General features: G+C 43.7%; 1 protein-coding gene across 1 annotated transcript in view; it reads left to right on the top strand.

The window, feature by feature from the left end:
- Positions 1–349: 349 nt before the first annotated feature.
- Positions 350–18277, top strand: part of FER1L6 (fer-1 like family member 6) — a 74512-nt gene continuing 56584 nt past the window's right edge. The window contains exons 1-12 of the mRNA XM_013302347.3: positions 350–472; positions 589–593; positions 2645–2727; positions 5778–5904; positions 6527–6581; positions 6677–6808; positions 7536–7598; positions 9120–9198; positions 12916–13072; positions 14043–14229; positions 15838–16030; positions 17079–17422. Of these exons, the coding sequence (XP_013157801.2) occupies positions 350–472; positions 589–593; positions 2645–2727; positions 5778–5904; positions 6527–6581; positions 6677–6808; positions 7536–7598; positions 9120–9198; positions 12916–13072; positions 14043–14229; positions 15838–16030; positions 17079–17422 (1548 nt within the window). The remainder of the gene's footprint in view (positions 473–588; positions 594–2644; positions 2728–5777; positions 5905–6526; positions 6582–6676; positions 6809–7535; positions 7599–9119; positions 9199–12915; positions 13073–14042; positions 14230–15837; positions 16031–17078; positions 17423–18277) is intronic.

Genomic DNA, 18277 nt, shown 5'->3' with positions numbered 1-18277 from the left:
GCATATTTGTTTCCTTGGGAAAACTGTAGAATGAAATCATGCCCAGAGACCTCCTCTTTAAATTATGTGACCAATAATTGGGAAAAAAGTACAGAGCAATATATTAATAAAAGTGAAGTTCTAGATGGGTTAAAACCCATCACTGCTCACAAATTTGCAGAGGATTTAGTGAATATTTTTCAGCTCTCAAAACGAGGTGTATAGAAGTATATATTTTCAAACTATAAACCCATGTAATGTCAAGATTTCAAAATGAAATTTTCAGGTGTTCTGAAGTGTTCTTGACACTTCAAATTGAAAAGGACCAAATTGCCTGCAAACAGAATCACATATTTCACTACTATGCAATATGAAATCTGAACTATGTTCATTTCAGCAAGCAGTTAAGATCTGCAACAGTGGGGTTTATATTTTCACCATCAAAGAAAGCCAAGTGACCTGTTTGCAGTTTGGATTTCTGAGTATAAGTCAGGTTGGTCTGCTTAATTCAAGACAGTAAGTCCACAGGCTTTTATTTGATGAAAATAGCTTCTCAAGCTGGGATTGGTTCTACTGATTTCTTTCCCATTTTTTCTTTTTTTGTTTTAGTTCAGGTATTCAAAGCCAAGAGTCTATTATCGCCCACTCTTCTCCCAACCACTGCCCAGTTTACCATTAAGGAAAAACTTTTGTGTATGTTTCCTGCATTACTGTGACTGTTTTACCAGATCTTGATTGACAGCAAGAAAAAACATGTGCAGCCTCTAAGGGTCATTATTAAACATTGGTTCAAACCTCCAGAAACCTGGAAAAATTAAACTGCACGCTCCAGTGCTCAGAGATTTGATTTCCATTCCCCAACACCCTCTCAAATGATGAATCATGTGGCTTAAAAACACACACTTTGTAAAAGGAAGAAAAGATAAGAAAGTCATGACGATAGAAAGTAGCCAGTCCTTTCCCGAAGTGCAAGGATAACTGTGCAAACTGCCAACTTTAAACTCTCAGGCAGGCAATTGCAGGACAGCCGGCTGCTTCCCACCCTATTTCCGAAACCTTGGGTTGAAAGGGCCTCTCTGGGCACAGCTTTAACACAGAAAATGGTATTTCTCTTCCACATTGCTAAGAATGGATGCTGTGCTGAGCCCTGCTCAGGGGCAAGGGGGAGAAGTCCCACCTTCTTCCCACAGGTTTCCCTCTCTGTCAGCCCCTGCCTCAGCTCTTGGGAAGAGCAGAAGTTGGAGCAGTAGGTCAGGTGTAAATTGCAGACTGCTAAAGGTATTAGTCTTGTAGTCATGCTTTGTTCTGTTCTTGCAAAATCTCAGAACAGCATCGGTGTCCTATTGCAGGACAAGTGCTCCTGGATCCTCACATGGGGCAAACAAAGTTCGGTGGGATGAGGCTGGCTGGCAACCAAGAAGGGACTGGGGGCTATGGGAGGAAAAGAAGAGACCCTTTGTTGAAGGGAAAATACTGTATGGCATTTGTAGAGATACTTTCACCTCCCTCTTTAAAACCAACTCTACAAAACACAACTGTTCTTTCTACTCTGTCTACTCGCTGAAGAGGTGAAGGACCAGTAGAAGAGTAAAGTAGGAAAGGAAAACCAGCACAGACCTCTGAACAGCCACCCTGGGCTTGTGCTGTCACTGGGAGAGGTGCTTTATCTTAGCTGGGCAGCTGTACTGCCTTGGAGTCATGGGGAGTTTTGCCATCAGTTTCCCAAGAAGCAGGACTGCACTGTGAGTCCTTGCTGAATGTCTTGGCATGTTTTATCCGTGATGGCAACCAGATGGGGGCCATGCTTCCCTTCCTACATCTCATCCCATGAACACACCTCATTCCTGGATGACTATGGTAGGCTCCCAGCAAGGCGCTGTAGCCAAAACTGAGTTGAATGCGAAGAATAAGGAAGGCCTAACGAGGCTGTAGAGCCACCGTAGTCAGTTATGATCTGAAAAATGACCTCACCAAGCTTTAACTGCATTAGTTGGTTTCAAGCTGGATCAATTCCCTAATCCAGTACAGGAACAAGTGGGAGGCAAAAAAGCCCCACGCAGTGGTAGCTGGGGTTGATGCTGGGCAGAAGCCTTTCTTTAACACAGCTTGAGAAGAAACCCTTGTCCAGTCCTGTTCACAGCTTTGCTGCTGCGAGGGAGTGAGAACTAACTAAAGAAATGGCAAAAGCTTTTGTGGTGTATGTGCTGCTGCTACAGTGGGTGTGCTCACCAAGAAAGTTAACACAATTGCTTTTATGTTTTGCTTAGTTCACTGGAAAATTGCTTTTGATCTGGAACCTGTAATTTGTGAGAAGCTTTTATCTCTGATCTTGTCACAGGTATAAGAATTACGTGTGTGGGAAGTCAGTAGGTTGGAAACTTGTCTTGGATTTCCTTTCTTTGCCTCTTGCTGTTTTGGTTTGAAAAGAACTTTCGGTTCTTCTTTCAGTGTGTTTGCCGGTAGCCAAATTTTAAAAATAAACAAAGTTAGATGTACTATAAAATCGGAGCCTTCTTTTGTTTGTTTTCAATAAAAGAAAAATCCAAATATAATGATCTTACTTGGAAATCAAGACTCCATCTTAACAGCTCCTTGAGTTAAATTAGAGTCCATCTCAGAAAAGGGCTGAAGATACCGTACTGATTGCTTTTCTTTACTTTTTTAGAAAGGGGCTGTTTGCTGGCATGAAGCTGAAGAAGAAGAAAAAAGGCGAGAAAGGGCTGACTATTGCAAACAAAGATGCACTGGGTAAGGCCTCATAAATGAATATTGCAACTGGAAGAGCAGGTGGGGGATTATATTATATCTAATTTCATGTGAACTCATTTGAATTGTGTCTTAGGGCTTAGTATTGATAAAACGGGCAATAAATCCTTGGCACTCCCAAGTAAACAGAGAGTTAATTCTTTTTTGTATTAACTGTTTCATTAAGTCTGCATTCAGACTCTGTGAGTTTGGACTGCTGTATGTGGTAGAGTAAAACAAAAATGTCAGCATGACTCTTACCATAGAGAGACGACACATTTTTGAAAGTTTTTTTTTCTGCTCTAGAGATAGATAATTCATTACAGGTATGTAATTCCTCCAGATCTGTTGCTTCTAGAAACCATAAGAACAAAGCCTGAGTAGGCTCTGATGGCTGGATGGGCTGGCTTGGTAAAGTTGGGAGCTTTACTTAGTAGCATTTCTCCTCTTAAGTGTACGGCAGGTTTCTTTTTAATTATTTTTTATTTTTAACAGATGTGGGTACATCCATATGACATGCAGGGTCTCCTGTTTCTTTCCCTTAATACACCATTGGTTTCCAAGCTAAGGACACATTCCCTTGCACATCCAACCACTGTAATTTTTTCTCCTATCACCACAGTCCTCCCAAGCATCAAAATCTGTAGTTCAGCCGTGTCTTCACCTTCTATAGCTTTATCTTGCATTCTCATGCCTCAGATTTCATGGAATTTTTAAAACATGGACTACTATGTATTTAGTACAGCCCTTGAATCACAGTGTTGTAATAAACCAGCCATGTGAGTCTGTGCTCACTGTTGGACAGAAACAGGGATACCTATTTTGTGCCATAAGCATTATTTACCTAAAGGGCACACTACTTCTGAAAAGATTCTGCTCTGGTCCTTACAGCAAGGTGTTTAGACTTCTGGACCATCAAACTTCTTACCAATTACAGATATGTTGGAGTTTATCTTATGCCCCATGAAAAATACCATGCTCTACAAGATACAGTATACTCTAGTTTACTTCAGTCTTCCATGTGAGCATTCAGATCTCTGTTTATCTCAAATGACTGAATCATTGAATAGATTGGGGTACTTATGCTGCATCTTCATCTTTTCATTAGTGTCTTTGTTGCTGAAGAATCTGAAGTAGCAAAGAAAACAATCACCAGTTCTCTCTTGTCTTTGTTGGGATTTGGGCTTAGGAGATCTATCGGGGAAGCGTGCAGTAGGGGAATGTTGTCACTCAGTGAACCATCTGCATTTTCTGTCATTGGATCCGTACAAGGGAATAATTCCTGCTGGTTGGTTATGCACAACATACATATGGTTATTGAGAAGGGGGAAAAGATAGCAATTCAGATATTCAAGTTACAGGAAAATGGAGCTATAAAGGGAAAGAAGCTTTGGAAAGAGTTTCCATCTCAACAGAAACCACATGGAACTCACAAAAAGTGGCCCAGACAGGATGTCATACTGACACATCTGTCCCCCAGACATGTCATGGGGGGAAGTTTAACGTGCTTTGGCCTCAGAGCAAACAATACAGACTACTACACACCCATAATCAAACAGCATGTTCTAGAGTAAATAGGATATGGAGGGTAGTCATGGGAACTTGGTGCTACAGAAGCAAACCCATAGACAGACGCCTTTGCCTCAAGGGCTGAAAATCAGGCTATGCCTACATGGATGTGAAGGCAAGTTCACCTTCCCTGTGCTCTAGGGAAGTTGGACAAGAGCCAGGGCGGCAGTCAGGGAGCATATATGTTACATGAGGTTGCTAGTGGAGGAACCTTCATTGAGTGGACTCCTGCCTGGCTGCCTTGCAACACAAGCAAAAGTTGTGCCTGCCTGTACCTGACGGGTGATTTGCCTCAGAGTAGGGGCTTGTGGAAGCCAGCTTCAAAGAGGAACATTCACACCTGATGAGGGCTATCCATGCGAATTTTATTGTACAGTGGATGGTCCTTTGCTACCATCACCAGTTTCTAAACACCCCTCAAGTGACCAAAGAGACAAGGAAGCACTGTTACAGCTCTTTGTCTAGTTTTGTAGTGGAGCACAGTGTTGTAGAGTACTTGCAGAAAATGCACTTGGATGTGTTTCCTTTCCTTTGATGTGAGATCATCCATAAGGTCACCTAGGCCCCTGGATATTGCTGGGCAAATCATCTTTACTGTTGCAGCTACCACTTGACAGTTTCTAGACCTGAAATTACACATCCAGAGTCACTGAACATTTCTGGCTTAAAAATGTAATTCTTGGAATGAACTACAGGCACCCAAATTTTAAACTTTCACCTAAAGCGCACAGCTCCCTTCCCAAGGCAAGTGTTGAACACAGACATGTTCAGCAAGAGGGAGAGATCCTGGCAGGACTTCTGTCAAACCACGAGGACAAAGCCGAGCAGCATGGGAAGGGCCAGATGTAGATGTGTACATCTGAGCTAGCTGCTGAGATTTTGTTTATGGTCGGGAAGAAAACCAAGTATTTTTGGAAGCAATTTTTCTCATTTAAATATAACTTTCTACAAGAAAACCCATAAATCATGCTCTTCAACTCTATTTCTCTGTCTTTGATTCTCCAGTTCATCATCTCTGCACAGAGGAAAGGTGAGAAATGATTTCTAAGCTAGGCTCTGCTGCTTTGGTTGCTTGGAAGGGACTGAGGTGTGTCAAACTGTTAAAGACAAACCATGAATGGCAGGCTCACTGCTGCAAATTAATACCTGCAAAACCCAGCAATAATCTGTCCCGCTGTCTTTCTGGCAGATGAGAGGTGGGGCAGTCAGACGTGACTGGTGTACATGTGACTGTTGTGTGTGCACATGGGGTGAAGAGAGCTGCTATAGCTGCAATTTACATGGTATATGATATTGCACAGGAGGGGAGCTGCTGCTGTAATCAGCACTGCTCAATACAAACCACTACTGTATCTCTAATTGTGATACCCGAATAAATAAAATATTCAGTTCATGCTGATGAGTTTGTGGCTCTGCTCCAAGTTAGCTTTTTGCAAGCAGAAATCGGAGGTGGGTTTTACTTTCTTGATTGTTTTCTTCATCAGGTGATCATGATGAAAGTGCAAATCTTCACCATGACACTCTCAGAAGACAAGAAGAGGGAGAGGAAGACCTAATGAACAGTGATGCACGGTCCAATGTTTTGGGATCCTCAAGCCCAAAGAGGAAAAGGTATTTCTTGGTGTACCTTACCTAACATCCTCTAAAAAACCTTTACCATCATTCTTGGGAGTGGCATTGCCCCAGGACAATACATCTGCTGACAGAAAATCCATTTGCTGACAGCAGTGATCCCTTCACTCCTGCTCTCCCACATGATAGAGCGGGATGTACTTGTCAGCAAAATATTATCAGCTCAAGACCAATTGTCACCAGGTGCTATTCAGTTCAGGGAGAGATTGAAATGGAGTCTGAGTGCCTCAATTGTGCTAATGAACTCTGCTAATGAAAATGAGTCAAAGGGGCCAGCAATCTCTATAGCTAAGAGTTTGTGTAGTTGTGTGTTTTCCATACAGGGGAGGAATGGAGTCAGGTTTAATAGGATCAACAAATGAAATAATTCTCATGCATGGCAGGTAGCTGCACTGGTCAGTGTGGATGCAAAATATTTCCCTATCACCAAGTATATTAGAAAAATCGGTGGTCTCTGCTGATGAAATCCAGCCTAACAGTTCACAACCAAGCTACCTGCCATAAACAGTGCTTGTTTAGTGACACAAAGTCTTTCCAACATGTGTCCAAGTACCAGCTTTTGCCTAGACATTCGTAATTACCTGTTTTGTTATTTAATCAGGGCGAAGCTGGTGACCCGAATTCACGGAGAGGAGCTGAAATCCCAGAACTACCAGGTGAGCAGGGGCTGACTGCCCTTACGTGCCTGTGAAATTCTCGGACAGGCCAGACCTGATCCCAGGAGTGCACGCTGTGTCCTTGTACCCCACAGATTGCCATCACCATCATTGAGGCCAGACAGCTGGTGGGTGAGAACATTGACCCTGTGGTGATGATCGAGATAGGTGATGAGAAGAAGCAAACGACAGTAAAGGAAGGCACAAACGCCCCTTTCTACAATGAGGTAGGTGCTTGCTCCTGAAGAAGACACTTTCTTCAATGCCTCTGGGTAGCCTCCACCACTTGGTAGCTCAAAAGGGGATGAACTAAGTTTGTAGCACTTACATGTCTGAGCAGGGAGATCTGTGCAGGAACTGCTTGAGTTTCAGTCTTGGCCAAGCACCACCAGTAGCTCCCTTGGGTTTAGCTCTGTTTGCTCTTTCTCTTCTCAAATTCAGTCCATCCTGTTCCACACCCCGTCCACTGCATCCTGCCCTAATACAACTGCCTCTGCATTTTTTCAGATGGCCCATTTGGGAGCTTTGTCTTAAATGCCCCCCTTCAGCCTCCCGTTTCTACCATTTCACCATTTCAGCGTTTCCTTGAAATATATTTGTCCCAGCTGGTAACAAATGAGACCAAAGCAACCCCCAAAACCAACCAGTCCTTTGGGTTTCCTTGTGCCGCCTGTCCCTTTGGGCAGTATCCTGGGATGCAGAGTGAGGGCTGTGGGTATTTGCAAAGGGCAGTGCTGTGCAGCCACACAAGGAGGAGAGTGGAAAACAGGTCTGGGCTACGGCAGACATGAGCCAGGGAGCAAGGAAAGGGATTTTCTATGTCCATCACTGCCTCCTCAGCACCCCTACACCAGGACTTTTTAAAGCAGTAACCCAAAAAGCTAAATGATGCTGCTGAGGGTGCTGGCTACCAGCACAAAGACAATTCTGATCTACTGTTCCCTTTTCCCACAGTACTTTGTGTTTGATTTCGTTGGACCACAGGTGTTCCTGTTTGACAAAATAATCAACATCTCTGTAAGTACTTAGGAAAGCTTTGCACAGTAAGTAAAGGTCAATGGTGTCACTTTGGCTCTAAATGATTCTTCTTAATGTAATTAAAAAGAGAAATAATTTTAGGTACCAAGGGCACTATAAAGTCAGCATGAAATATAGGAAAGAGAAAGGATAGGGAACAGAAAAAGGAGGAAAGGCGGCAGCTGGCAGTGATTTGAAGGAGCATAACCCTAAAGGAAGATTGTGTGTTTTCAGGGACACTCATTGCTGGCTTGGCAACCTGTGAGGTAGAATGAGAAAATTCAGCTCGGTTAAGTGTTTTCAGCATTGTCTCCATCCCTCTAATTTTTAAGCTACCACTTGTTTCAAATGGCCGAGTTGAAACTTCTGGCTTACCTCAGTTCTTCAGGTACAACTGTTTCTACCTAAACTATCCAGGTACCTTACCCTCAGCAGCAGCTCCCAGGCTGCCTGGAAGTGTCACTGGCTGGTTGCTATTGGCATGGGAGTGGGCTCCGGTTGCTCAGTGCTGCTTCCGCAGCTTGCTGCAAGTCCTGGTGAAGCTATGTGACATCTTAGAACAGCCCTGATGGAAGACACACATGCTCTTGGACTTCTTGCAGTTTGGAAGGCCAAGCCTATGGAGCCATGCTAGTTGTCTTACCAGAGGCTCCTGAGGTTCATCACCACGTTCAGCAAAGCTGCTAAGGAATTAAGGAAGATGTCCTGAGACTGTGGACAGCGCTGTATTTGTGTTACTTAGAAATATCACAAGCTGTGCTGTTCATGAGCTGTTTTTTGCATTTTTAATACCAAAAGTCCCACCACTTGGCCAGAGAAATGAGCACTGAGTTGTTGCCCCAGGAAAGGTGCTTTCCCCCTGAAGTTCTTTGTCCATTTCCAAAATATACACCAGGAAAGGGTCGGTGCTGGTTGTGCTTGACAGAGACACACTCACTGGGGCCTGCTTGCCATCTCATTTACATCTATATCACTTCTCTGATTTCATTAATGTTGTGAGAGGTAAATCAGAATTGAGTCTCTTAGTTTATATGCACATTGAAATATTGCAAAGAAACATTTTAATTCTTCCTCCTCTGGGTGTACTCAGTTCTTATGGCAATTCGGATATTGCACAGAGAGTTACATGGTTTCTGCAGCCTAGTGTGAAACCAGTTATGCCCCATGTGTTTATATTCATCACAATTTATTTAAACCTGCCAGGGTAAGTAATAACAACTGCATCCTCTGAAGACGCATCCATCTGATTCCTGCACTGTATAATCCTGGGACCTGGGATGAACCTGTGTGATTCCACTTGGATGCAACTATATCAGTTTCTAAATTGGCACAATATTGGGTTAAGAACAGATTTCAAATGCTTGCTGTATCTGCTGTGGTTGTGTACACCCAGTTTTGGGTGGTGTTGGATGTCACGGCTTATTACCTCCGAACCAAAGGAGACCTTTGTTTGGATTACTTTTGCTTATGCTCACTGGGAAGAGAGATAATGATACTCTTTAACCAGCCTTTTTCTAACAGGTTATGCACAATAAACTGATTGGGAGTGTGCTGATAGGCTCCTTTAAAGTAGATCTGGGGACAGTCTATAGTCAGCCAGGTAAGTCGTGCATTTTCTGCCCTTTTTGGCTATTAAATGAGATGTGAGGCAGGGAAGGAGAGGAGAGGGAGGTGTGCTGCTATTTCACTTAGATGCTTGTGGTTTATGCCAAGGGATAAACTTAACAAGGTTTTTGGAAAGATTGTTTTTCCATTTGGATACCAGCCACATTTTTGGAAACAGGTTCAACACTGGAAACACCTTGAGAATCTGCCCATTGGTGGGAAGCACTTACAAAGAACAGCTTTTCTTCAGGGGTAGAGAGGGCAGCTCAATGCTCTACAAAACCTAACTCCACTCATTGGTAGCAGAGCATCCAAAACTGTGCAGCGTGTGTTGGGGTAGAAGGGATGGAGGGAGGGAGAGTGGGATGGAGTGTGGAAGGAATGATGAGGAGAGCATGAGACGAGAGGAGGAGCAGCCCATAATGGGAGAGAAAAGAAGGAGATGACAAAGATGTGATCATGGGTCCACTTGACCTGCCATCTTCAGAGCTGTCCAGTGCTTTTGGAAATCTAAAGCTAAGAAAAGATCACTTGTCTCTTTTTTGGTCTGTTTTTATAGCCATCCACAAAACATGTATCTTTCTTCTATAGTTATTGAAGGACCTAGTCTTTTCTCAGTCTTTAAGAATGAATGTATTTAGGCCACTTCCTATAGATGTCACCCAGTTATGGCAGAAGTGTAGAGTCATTCAAGCCCCATGCTGCCTTCAGGGTTTCTGCAAGAGTCAGAAGAGAGTATTGGCCTGACTGGAGTGAGCAGCCTACGTCCGTACTCAGACTGCGTTAGTCTCTGAAGTCTGTCCTGTATCTTCTGCTCACACTTCTACAGGAGGGTGGTGTCTGAGGGGTGATCCTGAGCTCATATCCCTGGTATATTCTGGTCTCTCCCTCCCACTCCCTTACACACCCAAGGTGATGGCCAAGGACTTTACGTAAAGTTTTAGGGGGGTTGCTGAAGCAGGACTGCAGCAAGGGCTGTTGTGGGTGAATTGTCTTGTGCATTTTCCCACTGGAAAGATGGAGCCAAACCTGCTTCTGGCTGCTGCTTCTTCCTCTGATAGCTGCCCAGCCTCCTTTCTCAGCTGGCTGCCGGTGTTATGCCTTGCCATTGCTCTCAGCAAGGGTTTTGCCGCTGGAGAGTTCTGAGATCTTCAGACAGTTCTCATCAAAAAGTTGGTTTTCCCTCATAAAGCCTCAGCCTTAATTCAGGTTGTCCTGGTTTCAGTTGGGATAGAGTTAATTTTCTTAGTAGCTGGGGCAGTGCTTTGTTGCTGTGTTTTGGATTAGGTGTGAAAACAATGTTGGTAGGACACCGATGTTGTTAGTTGTTGCTGGGTGATGTTTATACCAAGTCAAGGACTTCTTAGTTTCTTGGGCCCTGCCAGAAAGAGGGCTGGAGGGGCACAGGAAACTGGGAGGGGACACAGCCAGGACAGCTGACCTGAACTAGCCAAAGACGTACCATGGGACATCATGCTTGGTGTATAAACTGGGGGGGGGGAGGGTTGGCAGGGGCTGCCGATCATTGCTCAGGGACTGGCTGGGCATCAGTCATCAGGTGGTGAGCAACTGTATTGTGCATCACTTGTTTTCTTTTCTCCCTTCCCTTTGGATTTCATTCCTCTCCCCTTCTCCCTTTTTATTGTAACTATTTTTGTTCTTTTGGTTTTATTTTATTTCAGTGGTTAAATTGTTCTTATCTCAGCCCTCAAATTTTACATTCCAATTCTCCTCCCCATCTCTCTGGGTGAGGGGGAAGTGTGCGAGCAGCTCTGTGGTACTTAATTACCAGCTGGGGTTAAAACATGACTGTCATGTGAAAGAGGGTGTGCGTGTGTGGTGTGTGTGTGTTATCCTCTCAACCCCAGGTGTTTGATCTGTCTGTTGGCACCCCAGGAAAGCCCAGACCCTTGTGCCGGGCCAGTCTGTCAGCATCCCGTTACAGGGACCCTTTGCTGAACAGTCCCGCTGGATCGGAGGGCGATTCAACTGCCTTGTTCAGGGAAACACGCCAACAGCATGAGGGGGACCCCTCAGCTGGTCTTCCCACTTAATTTGGATGTGTTACCCACTGCTGGCAACTGCTAGTGCCCACAAAGGACCAACACCAACAATTTACGGAATCGCACTCTTTATTAGTATGACATCATGACAAATTAAGGTTTGTGATTGCCGATGATAGGGACTGCCTGCAAAAACAAGCTTGAAATGATATGCAACTAAATTACATACAACTAAATTATAATCACTAATAACAGCTGTTGTGAGTTAGTTATTTAGCATGCATAAGTCAACGCATCCCTATGGGGGAGAAGACAGGTTCAGCCTGTCGACTGATCCCAGAAGTTATGATGGAGTCTTCCCTCACTTCTCCCCTCATCTGTCCACTTTTTATACTTCATAGTACATTGCATATTCATTCATCATACACAGGATTGGTTACAAGTTTCTCGCTTCCAATGCAAATTAGTACTCATCTTCAGATAGGGCTACTGAAGTTCTCTACTAACTATGCATGCTCCTCAAGTGGGGTTTTGCCCTCTTTCAGGGGGACTATTTGAGTTGGAGGTCATGATCTCCCACTACCACAATTATCTTTGTCTTATTTTCAACTAATTTTCTGATGATGTCAGTGGATTGCAACACCTTATCATCCTGTTTCTTCTCATAGCCAGAACTTCCCTCACTTGAAGGCTTCTTTCTGTGTAACTTAGATAACGGTGTTCTTTTCACTGTCTGTTCTTTGTTTCTCATCCTCCCCAAGGGCGACTACCTTGATTAGAAGTCCCTTCATAACAACTTTAGAGAGTGATTCAGCTTGACCTAGCTTTGTGAACACTGAATCAGAGTTGGGCAATCCAGGAGTTTAGATGATAATTCCCCCGCTTTGGATTTATTTCAGTCCAGGACTAGTCCATTTCCATGACATTTAGGTGGAGCTTGAGTGACTCTAGTCATACATATTGTTTTTACTAACTGGTATCGTGTGCCCAGTGAGGTGTAGAAGTACCTTGGAAGCAGATAACTTTGAGATGGAGTGTGCATTAGTATTATGAGATTATTTCATCTGAGGAAAGTAATTGTACCACGGTAGTTGGCTCAGCCACAGGTATCTCATGGATTCTTCATGCAACAACTGGTATGCAGCTTATCAGCTGTATGGTGCTATCGAGTTCCCATTCCTGCAGGGAGCACAACAGAGCATGGTCGCAGTGTTTTCGCTCTGCTCCATTCTCCGTCACTCCTACCAGCATGTGCTGAGCTGGCAGGATGTGTGGCTTAGGGAGCTGTGGTGATGTAGATTCTGTGCATACCACCCATCCTGAAGGTGATACCTGGATTTTAGCCTAAAAAAGCTTTCTGTAATACTGCACTTGTTAGGACCCAAATTTCTCTGATTTCCCCCCCTGAAGGTGATTTTCCCACAATGACACAGGTGCTGAAATCTCACCTGACCTTCCACTGGTCTTTAGTCCCTGATCTCAGTAACCTTTGATGAAGATGAGCTTGTTCCTGATGAGCTCTAGATCCGTTCTTTTTGGTCACACAACATTTTGGACCCTCCAGATGTGCCTGGTAAAAAAGTGTGCTTCAGCATGACCCTCCTGAAAGCAGGCAGGTTGTTTGCAGTGCCCTTTCTGAGAGTGGAAAGGAGAATTATTTACATTTTTTGCATCTACTGTTTGGATATTTAAGTTTGTCCTTCTTACAGGTCATCAGTTTTGTGACAAGTGGGCGCTTCTCACAGACCCTGCTGACATTAGGACGGGAGCCAAGGGATACCTGAAGTGTGACATCAGTGTGACTGGGAAAGGTGATGCAATACAAGCTGCACAGAAAACAGCTGATACTGAGGAGCAGATTGAAAAGTACTGCAATAGTTTCTTTTTTACTGCTTTCTTCTTTACCAAGTACCTCAAGGGGGTCCTCTGTGCTCCTTTCAGTCCTTTCCTTGCTAACTTAGGGTCAATAGCAGGGTGGCATTGTACACCTGGCTGTTCTGATGTGCTCAAAGAGAGCTTTTACAATCCCCTCAATTAAATTGAAGGGCATGTTAGGGTCACTTCTCTGCAGCTGATGGAGTTGACCATGCATTGTGGCTAAGTGCCAGATTACCCCTGACAGAAGGTTCATTGGTCTAAAACCAGCTAAATATTTCTGAAGAGCAGTGCAATATGAATTAAAAATATGAGGAAAAGCTATTCCTTCTCCTCTATCAGATGTGTGTGTATGGATATTTTCCATACCCTTAGATAAACTCAAGTGCATTGGCATTCTCCTTCAAGGTGGTAAAGTATGCTGCCAGCATACTTCAAATTTTACAAGATCAATGTTTCTGGTCAATACTGACATACTGGACCAAGTCCATGGAGAGTCACCAAGATGATGGAGGGCTGGAGCACATGGTCTACAGGGAAAGGAGTGTGTGTATGTGTGTGTGAGGTGGTTTCTTGGGCCTTAAGAAGAGCAAGTAAAGGGGTATCCTACATGAAAGCATTGGAACAGGCTGCCCAGGGAGGTGGTGGAATTATCATCCTTGGAAGTGTTTAACAAGAACATACATGTGGTGCTTAAAGGCATGGTTTAGTGATGGACTTGGCTGTCCTGGGTTAATGGTTGGACTTGATGGTCTCAAAGGTCTTTGCCAACCTAAACGATTCTATGATTTTCTCATGGTAACCAGAAATTTTTTTGGTTTAGATGCAGAAGCAAATTCTTACACCTTTTTTTGTCTTGTCAGGGTGCAAGCTAACTAGAGATGACAATTTTGTTGGAAAAAATACTGCTTCATTGTTTGAGTTTTCAGTTTTAAGGAAATGGCTTCTTTTTGTCTTTCAGGAACCTATTGATCCCCAAAGGCTTTCCATCTGAAAGACCATGGGCCAGGTTTTATGTGAGAATTTACAAAGCAGAAGGACTTCCAAAGATGAACTCTAGTATCATGGCCAATGTCACCAAAGCTTTCGTAGGTGACAGTAAGGACCTTGTGGATCCCTATGTGGTGGTCATGTTTGCAGGTCAAATGGTAATTGGGATCCTCTTGATTACAAATGTAGGACTTCTTTCCTATTAGCTGTGCTGCAGGCATGTGATTATGCTTATGTCCTTTATAGTTACATAAATTAAGTAAAAAGCGTATTTCTGTAATCTGAAAGAAAATTTTCAGTTCTTAAATTATGCAGGAACAAAGTGATGGAAACATTTAATGCCAGCTGATCTAATATCAGCCTCACAGCAGTAGGTTAGAGTCAGGCAGCAGGAGGGGAAGGAGAATTCTGTAGATCTGTTATTAAAACATCAAGTTACAAGACAGTGAACTACCCAGTGTGGTATTAATTAAGTGCTATGTTCTGGTCTTCCTAGAGTGAAAAAGGGAAGCAGGGATGAAATCAGTGAAGATGGTTCAGTCTGGATTGTAGGGCTGTGTTTTGACTTCTGAATTACTCTGCTGTGATTCAGGACTTCTGTAGCTTTTCTGTGGGTAGCAGAAGTGTTTGAGTAGACTGTCTCAGTGTTGCCTGTCTTCATTGCTCCCAGAGCTCCTTCAACATCAAACATGGTGCTACAGAGACCTGCCGAGAGGGACCTTCTGACTTTGGTGCAAGAGGAGTACAGAGGAATTCCAGGGACCTGGTCCTCTGGGGTACACCTGTGAAGCACCGTGTCAGCGAGTTTGTCTTGATTATTGGTGTAAATAGGGAAAGAATCAAACTGGAAATGATTTTAAGCCAGCAATGCTTTCTGTGTGCAAGGAAGCCTTAGGGAGAACTCCAGCAAGTAATTTACAGATGTTTCAGGCATGAGAATGAGTGCCTCAGTGCTGATTTTGTGTTTTGCTGTGAATCCAAACTGCAAAGTATTACATCCCAAACCAGTATGGGTTAAAACGGTCGGATGCATGCAGCTGCTGCAGGTTTAATAGAGGGCTGAAGGAGACATGAGAATGGATCAGTGATGTGAGTTTACATGCTGGTGTATAAAACATGGGTTTAGAGGTATCGTCAGTGTGTTCCCTGACTCTGTTCTCCCCACCAATGTGAAAGTAGAAGGCCTCCCACAGCCTGTGGCTGCACAGACTGTGATAATGGCCCTACTGTCTCCTGCAGGCTAGGAGGCATGGCTCCAGTCTCTACATCCCTAGCACACAGGCATATGCCCAGAATGTGAGCTGCAGCAATCATATTTTATACTAGATAAATTGCCTCATTTAAGGTAGTTTCATTGGTACATGCTGTCTGGCAGCTGTAATGAATTTCACGTTTTATGAGACAAATTGCGCTGCATTACCACTACCCGGGTATTTCAAAAGCCATTTGAAGATGTGCAGTTTGTAACAGAAATGCCAGAGCCTGGCTTCCTAGTTATGTTTTGTGCATAAGGGCCCTGAAGAACTAGATCTTATTCCAGGCTCTGCCGCGTGGAGGTGAGAATTCTTTAGCCATAATGTGGTCTTTTATTAGATATGGAGGGGAAAATAAACAAGCTGATAGAAAAGCCCAAGTACTTTCAAGACAGCAATTTGTGCTTTAAAAATGTCCGGAGAGATGTTGCTAAGTGCAATTTGTGCTACACTCATTGCTATTCTCCAGAGTCTGACCCCTCTGGGGTTAAATTTGCTGGACTTTCATTTCAGGGTCGAACGACAGTGCAAAAGAGCTGTGCAGATCCAGTATGGCACGAACAGATTATTTTCAAGGAAATGTTCCCTCCACTCTGTCGAAGAGTCAAAATCCAGGTCTGGGATGAAGGCAGCATGAATGATGTGGCTTTAGCTACCCACTTCATTGACTTGAAGAAAATATCAGATGAACAAGACGGTGACAAAGGTAAAGGGGAAAATGTCTGCTCTAGAATATGCCCTTAAGGTAAAATCTGTTTGCTTGGTATCTGGGCACTGGCTAATCCCATTTTAGGAATGCCCAGAGCTCAAGTGAACATCCATATAGTTTTTGTTGGTTCTGAGAGACCTTTTCTTGCTTAATTTGAAGCTACATTACATTGTGCTTGGTGCATGGAGGTCTGTCACTGCTTGTCTTGTTACAGAGCTGCTACATAACTTGGTACCCTCTTTGTGACTGGCAATAGTCTGCTCTAGTCCATTAGGGATGACTGATATAAGCTTATAGTTTGTGCAAGTTTCAGTTGGGTGATGAAAGCACAAAGTGCAAATCATGGACAGAGTAGGGTTGTGGTTTTGATCTATCCAGTAAGAGCAAGGCGTTTAGGTAAGGCTCAGCTGGGTGCTATCGCATCCCAAGGAGGTATGATGGACTAGTGTGTTTGTCCTCACTTATGTGAGGTAAAGCTCGCTACCTGGAGTCTTTTTACTGATGCTTGAGTCTACATGTGTAGCCTTATTGACGTTCTGCGATCTACATGTGGAACATGGTCAGTTATCACCGCTCAGCAAAGGCATAGTAACTCCTTAAACTTGGCAATTCAAATGTGTATCTGAGTCCTTGATCAGAAAATAAAAGATAAACCATGTAAACTGAGTAGTGACATGGGCTTGGGAACAGTTTGAACTGGGTGAAAAAGCCTCCGTTCCTCTCCTACCATGTCCCAGCCCCCAGTCTGTGGGAGAAAGTTCTTTTTTTCAAGAGGTGCAACAGACCTCATGTCCCAGCACGTGTGGTATGAACACCTTCTGAGAAAGAGCTCCACACCAGCAGAGTCCCTGGCTGGGTATTGGCAGAGGCTCTTTGGTGCCAAAGAATTGCTCTGAAAATAATGCTGAATATGAGGTATCCCAGCCTGCACAGAAATGAGTCCTGTCTGGCTTTTGGTTGCAAGAGGCAAGATTTCTTGGAGCAGACAGTAAGGAAAGCATGCTAACACCTAGCAGAAATGCCACAAAAGGTGCTTTATCTCCAGGGTTTTTGCCTACCTTTGGGCCTGCCTGGATCAATCTCTATGGTTCACCCAGGAACCACAGCCTCATGGATGACCACCAGGAGCTTAATGAAGGTTTTGGAGAAGGGGTCTCCTTCAGGGGGCGTCTCTTCATTGAGATTGCTGTGGAGATACTTTCAGGAGGAGCCCGTGAGTCGAAGTTTTCAAGTATTATCAAGGACATCAAATTGCCATCTAAAGACTTCAAAGCACCCAAAGGAAAAGACAAAACTGAGAAAACAGGAGAGGATCGAAAGTCACCTTCTTTTTCAGATAAGATGAACTCAACTGAAGTGGAAGTGGAGCCATTCGATGTGCCTTCAGAGGTCAGTATGATATTAAGAGATTGATTGACATATGTCCTTAAACCTCCAAGGATGGCACTGATATGTGTATTTGGGTTCAGGCCATGTAATACTGCTTTTATGTGCTCCCTACGGCTTCTTGCATGCCTCCATAGTCTTGGGACTTTCCCTTAATAATGCAGCAAAAATGGAGCATTAATGTGTACCTGTAACTCATAAAAACATCGCAAGTAGGACTTGGTTTCCATAAAACTTAGTCTCCTGTCCTGTTGTCCCTTCTGCACTAGCTGCATCCATGTGTTCCTGGTAGAAACTTACATGTTGTCATATCTGCTAAATACAAATCTGATAAAGAATTGACAGAAAGCCAATCGCAGCAGCTGTTAATTATAAATTCTAATTTCCTGCATTCATTTGACAAAATCGGTAGTGGTCAGTTTTGTCAGTTGAAGTCAGTAGGGAATACCTGACACGGAATTTGTGCAAGTGCAGAGAGATGCATCCCAGCCTGTTTTACTCTCCTCCTTTAACCCTAGATTTTCAACATAGTTTTAGATTGCTAGTCTCTTTACGAGAAGGGCTGCAGATCATGTGCTCAGTCTCAGCTGGCATTAACTGGTGTTACTTTCCTAACTCCACCTGTTGTACTGGGTTACATTATAGGCAGATCTGTGCTATGATGCTCTGAGAAGGTCATGCAGTTGTGGCAGGACATGTGGGCTCAGGTGCTGAGCCACACTTAAGCTTTAATTCCCTGCTCCATCACATCACTGTCCGGAAGCAAAAGCACATTGGTACATGTATATGCAAGCTCTATTTATTTTTTTTTTTTTACCCAATAAATAGAATCCTATAATCATTTAGATTGGAAAAGAC

The sequence above is a fragment of the Falco peregrinus genome, chromosome 3 (assembly GCF_023634155.1).
Source record: "Falco peregrinus isolate bFalPer1 chromosome 3, bFalPer1.pri, whole genome shotgun sequence".
Classification (NCBI taxonomy): Eukaryota; Metazoa; Chordata; class Aves; order Falconiformes; family Falconidae; genus Falco; species Falco peregrinus.
The sequence above is the reverse complement of the archived record's forward strand: the minus strand, read 5'-3'. Positions and strand labels throughout refer to the sequence as shown.